Source organism: Terrapene carolina, unplaced genomic scaffold (assembly GCF_002925995.2).
Source record: "Terrapene carolina triunguis isolate 2854851 unplaced genomic scaffold, T_m_triunguis-2.0 Scaffold790, whole genome shotgun sequence".
In the NCBI taxonomy this organism is placed as follows: Eukaryota; Metazoa; Chordata; order Testudines; family Emydidae; genus Terrapene; species Terrapene triunguis.
The window spans coordinates 150169-161259 of record NW_020665141.1 but is presented as its reverse complement, the minus strand read 5'-3'; the positions used below and the strand labels follow the sequence as shown (position 1 = coordinate 161259).

The 11091-nt window shown below is 42.4% G+C and overlaps 1 protein-coding gene across 1 annotated transcript in view; it reads right to left on the bottom strand.

Moving 5' to 3' along the window:
* The window catches only part of SLC2A11 (solute carrier family 2 member 11), an 18767-nt gene that overhangs the window by 7199 nt on the left and 477 nt on the right, over positions 1-11091 (bottom strand). The window contains exons 2-8 of the mRNA XM_026660546.2: positions 10752-10850; positions 9314-9474; positions 7946-8070; positions 6160-6289; positions 3969-4117; positions 2556-2743; positions 1552-1662 (exon numbers count right to left, since the gene is read on the bottom strand). Coding sequence (XP_026516331.1) covers positions 1552-1662; positions 2556-2743; positions 3969-4117; positions 6160-6289; positions 7946-8070; positions 9314-9474; positions 10752-10850 — 963 coding nt within the window. The remainder of the gene's footprint in view (positions 1-1551; positions 1663-2555; positions 2744-3968; positions 4118-6159; positions 6290-7945; positions 8071-9313; positions 9475-10751; positions 10851-11091) is intronic.

Below are 11091 nucleotides of genomic sequence, written 5' to 3'. Positions count from 1 at the left end.
AGTCTAGGTATACCACATCCACCGCTTCTCCCTTATCCACAAGACTCATTATCCTAGCAAAGAAAGCTATCAGATTGGTTTGACATGATTTGTTCTTTACAAATCCATGCTGGCTATTCCCTATCATCTTACCACCTTCCAAGTGTTTGCAGATGATTTCCTTAATTACTTGCTCCATTATCTTCCCTGGCACAGAAGTTAAACTAACTGGTCTGTAGTTTCCTGGGTTGTTTTTTATTTCCCTTTTTGTAGATGGGCACTATATTTGTCCTTTTCCAGTCTTCTGGAATCTCTCCCGTCTCCTATGATTTTCCAAAGATAATAGCTAGAGGCTCAGATACCTCCTCTATTAGCTCCTTGAGTATTCTAGGATGCATTTCATCAGGGCCTGGTGACTAGCAGGCAGCTAACTTTTCTAAGTGATTTTTAACTTGTTCTTTTTTCATTTTATCTGCTAAACCTACCCCCTTCCCATTAGCATTCACTAGGTTAGGCATTCCTTCAGACTTCTCGGTGAAGACCGAAACAAAGAAGTCATTAAGCATCTCTGCCATTTCCAAGTTTCCTGTTACTGTTTCTCCCTCTTCACTGAGCAATGGGCCTACCCTGTCTTTGGTCTTCCTCTTGCTTTGAGAGCATCCGGAAGAGAACTGTGAGTTCCCACAACTTAGTGGGAAATTAAGAGAAATTTTTGACTGCAAAGTAGCAAGCAAAAGAGACGGGAGCTGTTTCTCTGGCTCTGTTTAAGTTTATTTTCTCTCTTGTTGTCTATTTTACAGGAAAGAAAACTAACCAAAACGGACAGTATCAGTATGGCCGGATACAACACATTCTCTAGGAGTGCTGCATTTAGTGTAAACTGCCACAAGGTGACAGTGTTTCAGAGCATTACAGGTTTTACAGTACCTAACTTGTGTTCTTAGGATGCTGTACTGTGAAGACAGACTGCAGATGCAAAGACTGCAAGCCAACACTTGAAAGGTAAGAGTCAGCCTCTGCAGCAGTGGAGGCAAGCCAACTGAACTGGAGAGCTCCAATTGTAGCATTCACCGGGAACCCAAAGAACGGGTCTTTTCTAGATAGTTCCTACATTACTGTTTTCTCCAGCCACTAACTTTAAAAATGCTCTTCTCTACCAGCCTACGAGGCCTTGCCCACAGCAACTGTCAAGACAAACAACTACTCTGGCTCCAGTAGGTAAGTCACATTTTAAATATTTATGTCTAATTGGAGAAGCTGGACTTCAGAGACTGGGGATACAAGAGAACTGTGATACCTTCCAGTATTGTCATAATCACAAGCAAAAATCTTTGCTGGAATCCACTGAAACAGTTTCAAACAGAACTCTTTTCTGGCAAACACCTTCTAAAAATAAGCACTTTTTAAAGTAGGCAGATGTCATAATACCTAAAAACAAACACTGGCAGATTTAAATAAATAAATAATTTGTAAAGTGCTTCTTTGGGAAGAAAGTTATTGTCGATATGAAAGTTGCCTGTTGTACGTCAGTGGGGTTTGCTCACATAAGCAAAATGCATTAGAGATTCTTACAGAAGTAACGGCTGTGATCAATTCGCAGCACCCGGTGCCGATAATGACATATTGGATTTTCTCATATGGAATTCCAGCCTCTTGGAACACATAGGAAGCATAAAAATACATCTAGGAAGAAAAGAAAGGGAAAGTGAACTGTAAGAGAAGTTGCCCTGGAATTGCACACCACTGCCAGTCCCACCCTCTCAGACGCCATGTTACTCCTCCCGATCTGGAGATTAACACTGTCACCCAGAGAACTGGCTACATGGGCTGCCATTCAAACTGCTTCTCCACAGTGTCCATATGCAATCCATTCAGTAATGTGCATTCAGCAGCCAAACACCTGATATTTGCATCTAGATGGTAGCAATGAAATGCTCTCTGCAAACAATTGCAAAACAGATCCGTAAAGTAACTGAAATGTTATTTCAATAGTGCAGGCAAAGAGAACTCCATCAACTACAGAGCTCTCTCCAGAATAAAAATGACCCTTTTCATTATGCCCAATGTACCAGGTATGACATGGGCCACTCATAAGCAACGCCAAGCATTCCCTGCCACTCCATGTTTCCCGATATCTCAGAAGACCAGTATGCAAATATTTCTCTTAATGCATTTACGTTCCCGTTTTCTTGTTTTCTAGTTTCTTGGGCATCTCAGTCTGATCTCTCCTCATCCACCCTTTCCTGCCCATGAGTGGATGGCAAAAGGTTTTTGCCCCATCCACTTAGGGGGACATCTGATCAAGGACATAGCCTTTGTACCCACCTCTCTTTTTAGGCCACCATTTTACCTGATCTTATTTCAATTCTCTTCATCCATTCCTCCTGCTCTGGTAGATTCACATTGCTCTCTGGAGATCACCCAGAGGAACTCTGCAAGGGAAGCAGGCTAACTTGCCCTCCCCTACAGAACGGGGGGAGATTCTCAGCCTCTGTTTGCCCAAAAAGTGACAGTCTTGCTTGCATTGTTGTCTCACATCTGATACCTGCTGATGAAATGGTGGCTATCATGCTTACCGAGTCATTTCCACAGAGCTGCATGGCACTGCTCAGCACACTGATACTTATTAGCTGCCATCTTACAGCTGGATTCTGGAACAGCTCCCACGGACTCTTTGCCCTCTGACCTTTGATGGCAGCCTGTTCTGCTAGCATTTCCTCCAGCTCACTGCTCAGGTCACCATTACCTCTCAGCTTCTGCAATGCTGTAAGGGAAAAGGTGCAGTTTATCTACTATATGGAAGCACTTTAACTTCATCAATTCATCTCCCTGTGGGAGTGAGGGACTGGGTGGCAAGTGACAGTCACAGAAAGCAGGGTAGTGGTAGGACTTTGTGATCCAAGAAACCACCTTTGATAAGCAGAGAAGGCAAGATGTGCTATGCTTGATGAAGCTATTAGAAGGTCTGTGAGACTTTGGGGAGAAGGGGTGACAAAATCCATGCAATTTTCTTACCAGGGAATATGTCCAACCAGTGCAATTTCAGCTACCATGTTTCTGACCCTTATAGACAGAATATTAATCTATGGTAGCTCTCCAATGAATCTAAGGGAGTTAAGATTTTTTGGTGCACAGCACATGTGTAATGGAAACTAATTCCAACCTGGTCCACATCTGGAGATCTGTATGTTACAAATGTCAATAAATTTCCTTATATGAAGTGGATTCAGATTTGGTCACTGAAATCTTCATCTAGCCTTCATTTTACATCCTAGTTACAGACTACATCCAAAGTTATCTAGGTCTCCTTAAACAGAGAGCAGGTTACATGCTAATTGCCTTTGGACTCACTATATGTAGTGAAAAAGTCATTTGCAGCAACAAATAAGTACCTTAACAGGTCAAAAAACAGTCATCATGTAAACTGCACTCTGGTTTGGAAGAAAGAAATAATGACATATTTACCCTGCCTGCCCTTTGTGTGACACTTACGGTAACTTACTATATAACATAACTGAGGGCAACATTCTCAAAAGGTGGAGGCCCCGGTCTGTGCCCAGGTACAAGTGCACTCTTGTTTGCACCTACAATTACTGCAATTGTCCACACAAATGGTGAGATGGCTGCCAACCTCGCAGGATCCAAGTGCACGTGCAGCTGAGGCTGCACTTTTGTGTACGCATTTTATGCACAAAGAACATGGGCCTCTATTTTTGAAAAATGTCACCCTAAATGTTCAGCAGAAAGTGGCATAGACATTGACTGGGCTAAACCATTTGGTACTCATTAAAGGAGGACAGCAGCACTACAGGACAGAATATTGACTGTGGAAAAAACATACATTTCAAGCTGCTTGCTCCAGGCCAAACATGCTGGACTAAGCTATGTAACATATTAAGAATGTACAACAAAACTAACATCAGTTTCTTTGCACTGTCCGTAAATCTTGCCCCCTGAACCGGACATTGACACGATCACTTTACACTCACCACAGATGCAGGATTCCTTGTCACCTCGGTCAATCAAGAGGTACCTAGGGCTTTCTGGTAACCAAGGCAGAGTAATCAGCTGGATTAGACCAGGCACCACATTGCTAGCTAAAAGAAGAGGCCAGCTCTCCTCTCCCCCTAATAGTTCTCTGAAGAAAAATAAAACATAATTAACATGAATCAATCAAATGTTTCATAAGACAAAATACAGTGTTCTGAGGTGGCTGGGTGAACTGGTGGCGGCACAACGCGCTGTAGGTGGGCTGGGTTTGACTCACTCTCGGGGCTAGTAGAGCATTTGTGCATCACGCAGCTGAGTTTGAAAGTGATGGTGATATGGCCTCCTGCTCACAAGTGACTCCTTGATAGGAGATATATGAAACAACAATGCCATTTGCCTTCACCTCAGAGGGAATGGCACCTGCCTGGAGGTTAGTTTGGTGCTGAGATGTGACAAGAGAGCAGGAGGTCAGAGGCATAATGAAGGGTTAGAGAACTCCATCTGAACAGGCTTTTGGGCCCCAACCAGGGACACCAAAAGCTCACACTGTGGTGCTGGGGGGCAGTGGGTCACACCACAACTTCCCACCAACCCATGCACCAAAACTATAGCCCATCTTGCTGTTTTTATATGTTGGACAGCTGCTTTTAAGGGACAAGGCAATCCTGCCAACCTGGAGAGATGGGACATGATTAAAAAATCTCCTCACTGGGAGAAGGAATTCATCCACAGGTCTAGATGGGGAAATAAGATATCCAAGGACAGAGGAGTTTGGGGGGATTCCAGAACAATGAGCCCTCCCTGGAACATTTTAAGCACAAGGGAAGGAAGAGTGCACTTTTAGAACGTGTCTGGCTCAAAGAGGGTGGTGGTGAAGACTGCTATAGAGCAGAAGAGGTCTCTCTTTCTGGGCTGAAGATCCAATGCTGTAACCATTCTGGTACTGATGGTTTTTCATTCCACTCTTGAGGTTTCACCCATATACATTTTCCTTTGTTCACATTTCACACTTGGCTGCCTGTTCTGCATCTCCTGGGATGGTTGGATCAACCCCAATGATTGTCACACACAACAGGGAAATTCTACTGCTACTTCAGGATAGCCAGATCAAAGTAAGCAGTGTACAGTTTAATGTACAGGATTGATCCAGGAACACTGGGGCAATGCATATATTTTGGGACTGACAGAGCAGCAGATTTACAAGTTGACTATATTCAGGAGGCCCTTTCTGAAACATGTGGAGCCTCTTCAGACACAAGGCAAAATGCAAGTTGGAATAAAAAAGTGCAACTCCCATTGATGTTTCTGGGCCAAAATCAGAGGTGGCATAAATGGTGGTGCAAGTTACACACTGGGTGTAAGGGGCAAAGGAGTGTAACTTGAAGGCGGCAGCGTGGCTTAATTGATGGAGCATAGGCCTGGGACACAGGAGACTGAGGTTCTATTCCTGGCTGTGATCGTGGGCAAGTCATTTCACTGATATGTGCCTCAGTTTCCTCATCTGTAAAATGGAGATAATGACACTGACCTAATTTATAAAGTGCTTTCAGCTCCACTGGTGAAGAGCTAGATATAGTTATTGCACCACTTTGATATTCGATGGGTATGAAAAAAAGCAGCTTTTGCACCAAGGGTGGCAGTGGTGGGGTTGTAGCAGGAAAAGCAATTAACACAAAAGTCTTGCCCCACATACTCACTTACATCTTCTCCCCTAAGAGGCAAAGCCAAATTCAGCCCTGGGATACACAGGCACATTTCCTACTGAAGTCAATGTCACAGCAGAATTTGGTCCACAGAGTCCCAAATTCATGCAAGTTACGCTCATTTTGTACATCCATTGAATGCCAGTGAGTGAAAACAGGGCTCTCACTTCCACCCAGAGAATTTACACAGGGCTATCCATAAATTAGGTGACACATTCGAGGGTGGGTGGGTCCTTAATTTTGCATGTTTATTTCAGTGTCACAAAGTGTTACAAGCAGTGGGTGGGTCCTGAAAAATCACCAAAAAATCTGTTATATGATTTATGGACAGTCCTCATCATCACTTATGCCACTGTCGAATTTGGTCCCTAGGCTCAAAACCATCATGCTGTCCCGGGTATACATAGGCATTTGAGCAGGAGAAGACGGGAGAGGAAAGAAAGAAGAGAGTTAGTGAATCAGAAACACAGTGGAGTCTATACATTACCTAATTCCAACAACTTGTCCCAGCACCAACCCCAGGGCAGTAAATGATGCAGAAGTCAAGGTCACTGCTCCTCTGACCTTCTTGGGAGCACTTTCCCCCAGGTACATGGGCTGAATGTTCATGCTCACACCTGGACAAGACAAACACTGACCTCAGCTTATACTCTCAAGATGTAAAAGAGAAAAAAAAATTAAAATAGCCCCTCGATGAGGTAGTTAGCTGTATTCTCTCTGCTTGTTACAGAGTATGCTGCTTACACGGAGCTCTCAATGCCTATTATTTACACCAATATATTTCCATTCCCTCTAATTCACTGTGTCAGTTTTGGTAAATACTGTATATATTTATGTGTTTGAAAGTACTGTGGGCTAATGAAAAGCAACTTCACATTTTTAAAGTAAGCGACCTAGATTATCATTACTGTACATTATTAAAGTTGCAGCTATATTGGTAATTTTTGGTGCCCTCAAAGTGAGTGACTGACAGTGCTGGCTAGAGGCAGATAAGGGGTAAATTTTCTGCCACACCTCTAAATGGCTTCCATTTGTGTCATGCAAAACAGTGCATGCACATATCTGTGTGTTATGCAGAAGCAAACAGCTGTATGCTCTTTAAAAAGTCTAACCCTTGCATACAAGCCAGTGTTGGAATTTGTAAACACAAAAGCTTTTCAAACAGGTTTGCAGGAGGGGAAGCACATTTTTTCATTAGTGTTCACATAGATGCTAAAATTGTTCAAGTGCTGAGGGGGTGTTTGCACCAGCAAAGTGCAGGTATGTGTGTGTGGAACTGAATGTGCATAAGTGGAGACCAGGGTCTACGATCAGGCCTACATGTGGGTAAGCTCTGTGAAAGATTTCCAGCATAGTTTGGCCTATACACTAGAATATAACCTGCAGCACTCCCTGCTGTTCCATTCTTGGCACTATCTTGGTCTTATTATTTTGTATTATAGTAGAGCCTAGAGGCTCCAGGGAAGATCGAGGCCCCATTGTGCTAGGTGTAGTAAGAGACAGTCTCTGCCCTAAAGAGCTACAGTCTAAATAGACAAGACAGACAAAAGGTGGGAGAAAGAAAGTACTGTTATTCCCACTTTACAGATGGGGAACTGAGGCAAAGGAATTAAATAGCTTACCCTAGATCTCACATTAAGGCAGAGCTGGGAATTGAATCCAGGTCTCCTGAATCCCAGTCCAGTGCCTTAACCACAAAACCATCCTTTTTATTAGGGGCTAGTATGAGATCAAACATATTTAATTTGTGACAATATTGGATGTGGGGACCCACATCTTCAAGTGAGCTGCTAGTGCACAAACTCTTCTGTGCGCATGAAGCAACTGTCATTAACCAAGTCAACCTGGGAGTATGTAAAACAGTCTCAGGTGGTAAGCTGAATGATACAGAAATTCCATATGTGCAAGTAATTCTTGTCACTACAAATAGCCTTTAGGAAAATTATCTTGCGTGTGTGCATGCGCGTGTGTGTATGTTTCTGGATATTAAGCACAGACTTTGATAAAGGCTTCTGCATAATATGTTTCAGAAGCATATTGTGAAATGTTACATGGAAGAAGCCGTATACTGGTTGACAATCCAGGTTTATGTCACCTCTTAATGGCAGGGAAAGGAGACTGGCATGTTCTTTGGTGCCAGGGGTCATGAGTTAAATGCCAACTGCAGCACCAGGGACTGCAGAGCACGTCAGAAACCATTTTAATGCCACAGACATTTATATTTGTACTGGTGTTTCTATAGTCCTCATTACCACAGTATCACTGTTCCTTACCAGCATTGATTCCAGTGAAAAATCTGCCGAGCATGATCATTTCGAAGGATTTGGCCATCCGGCTGAATCCTGACAAGACTGCAGCTATGATCACAAACGCGTTATTCAGCAGCAAGGACGTCTTCCTTCAGAGAGAATAAAAACAGAACTGAAGACTCAGCTTTCACCAGGTCTGGTTATCAGAGCCAATGGTGGGTTACAGCAGTCCAATTTTCCAAATTTGAAAGTTTAAGTCAGGGTGCCCGTTTCTATAGCAGGACATTCAGATGGGCACTTAGGGCCCAAATACCCCTTCTGGCAAGTATCCAGTTAGGAAAACTGGGTTTGACATTGGCAAATAAACTGTCATCTGCATTGCCCAGTGCATGGCAGAGTTAGGGATTGTTCACCTGGAGGGGAATCCCATCCATTATGAACTAAGATAACTGATGATTGCAGGACCAGATTCAGGGAACCAGGAGGGCATCATCACATTGATAATCCTGATTCGTTGCTCCTGTTCTCACACTTAACAAAATCCCTTTTTAATGAAACAGAAAAATCATAAAATCATTATGAACATCCCCAAGAAACAGGGTGAGTTCTGGACGACAGCACCGCTACTTAGCCCATGATTACTTCCTGAAATGGTAAAACTGGTTCCTTCATTACGTAAGGGGGAGCTGCAATTTTTACCAAAAGCACAGCATGGGAACACCATACTAGAACTGGACAGAGAGGCAAGTACAGTGTAACTTTCTGTGGTTTCACGATAAAAACATTGATTGTTCTTTCAGAGAGAAGGGGAGCTTATACCACGTGTGAAATCTGAGGATACGGAAATACAGATTTTTTTTTAATAAGCTCCCAAGCACAGGGAAGAAAAGGAACTTGGAAGACTCAATGGATACCCCTTCTTGTAAGCACCTTATGCTCCTCAAGCTCCGGATTCCGTGCAGCATTCCTACCCTTTCCCACTCTCCATTTTGGAAAAAAGCTCTCCATTAATTCTGTGCTTGTTTCCTGCTTAAATTGTGACAACAACATAGGTGAAGAGAAGCTGGTGTCTGCACACTTGCCTGCTGTATCTTATGTTATGCTGGCTGAGCAGAAAGCCATACCTAGATATTTTTCCAGTGGTGCAAAGTACTGTGCTATGTTGGATGATGAGAAGTGAAATGCTACCATTCAAGGTAGCTTCCTTCAAGGGCTAATCCCAGATTGTATGGGCTTGTTTTCTTAGGTTAAGAATGAACTTCATGATTTTCAGTTGAGTTGGATAATTTGGAATTGGGCTCTTATCAGTGTAACATCTAAATGTGGTCGGCATTTTTAGATTAACGAAAAACAATCTACAAAGTTCAAGATGCAAATCCAAAGGCCTCTTACCTTCCCAGCTTGATAGCCATGGGTCCTGCAATGAGAGCTCCAGTGAGTCCCCCCAGAGAATAGACAGAAACAACGAAAGACCACACCAGCAATATCACACTGCTCTCTAGAGATGCACCTGTGCGTTCTAGCCATGTTTCATTTATAAACGTCTGAATGTACTGTAAGTGAAGGACAAGAGTCACTTTACTGTAGGATTAAAAATAAAGATCACTGAGAAATAGAAAAGGTTTTCTTTGTATTAGGTATGATTTACGTGATGATCATGACTCCAAAGTTCAGCTTGAAGAAAGCATTCAATTCCAAGGTGTATTTTTGACATCCCCCTATAAAATTTTAGTTGTTAAGAAGCCATACTAGACAGATTGCCTTTACAAAGTGAAATTATCTTGCATATTTAAAAAAATTATCTACATATATTTCATGGGCTCAATCCTGAATTCAGCAGGAAAGCTTGATTTCGAAGGGTGCAGGATTAACCCCTATACACTGAATGCTCCCAATAGCAAAATTATAAGGGGTGCTCAGTACATAACTCATTTTAAACTAACCTTTCTCTCCCAATCATTTCATGTCCCCAGAGTCACACCAGCAAGTTCCAGATCCATTAGAACATCTAGCGTGTAATATGCGGTACATTTCAGTTACCACAGAGCCCCAAGAGAGCTAGCCAGCAGGGAATCAGATAAGTGGCTGTCATGTATTATGTAGCCTGGTTTTGCAAATGTTTTAAAAATTATTATTTTATAAAGTAAGACAAATTTATCTAACTTGTAAAAAATGTTCTTCTAAGACTGGAAAGTTTCAGAATTATATTTGCTAAAGTTATGCCTGATTCAAAAAGGTTCGGACTGGCAATCCTGTGGTCATAATCCCTTCTGGGTCTCAGCTGTAGCACCGCTAGCAGGATGCAACCGTTAAATCAGGGGTAGGCAACCTATGGCACGTGTGCCAAAGGCTGCACGCGAGCTGATTTTCATTGGCACTCACACTGCCCGGGTCCTGGCCACCGGTCCGGGGGGCTCTACATTTTAATTTAATTTTAAATGAAGCTTCTTAAACATTTTAAAAACCTTGTTTACTTTATATACAACAATAGTTTAGTTATATATTATGAACTTATAGAAAGAGACCTTCTAAAAACGTTAAAATGTATTACTGGCACGCGAAACCTTAAATCAGAGTGAATAAATGAAGACTCGGCACACCACTTCTGAAAGGTTGCCGACCCCTGAGTTAAATTATTAATTATGTAAAGGACACAAATCCTTCCTTTACTTTCCACCTTCAGTAGTAGCTGACTGAAGGGTTTTGGCAAGATATGCCTGTTTTTTCCCAGACAGGTGGACCCTGAGGATCCCTGTAAGGACTACAGAGTTTAGACCTCACAAGATTCACTGTCTCAGGAGATGGCTGCAAAGGCCAGTAGAGCACTTACTGTAGTTGGAGCATTGATGATGGAGATGTTGTAGCCATACTGGAAAGTCCCTCCAATCCCAGCAGCACATATTGTAAGAAATAGGACCTTGCCTTGAAGCTGAGGTAAACAAAATATAAATATATTAAAAGGACAGAAAATGTTGATAGTTTTCCACTGCTGAACTGTAAAATGGTTCAACAGGACCTTGGCCCAATCATTTGTCTGGGATGGTTTGAATGATAATAGGTGAAGACAGGAGACATCATGCTGGCTCTAAAAAGGAAAGGTTCCAAAAGACAAACTAATCACACAAAGAGATTTTAAATTTTAAGGTGCCTAAAAAATTATTTTAAGAAGT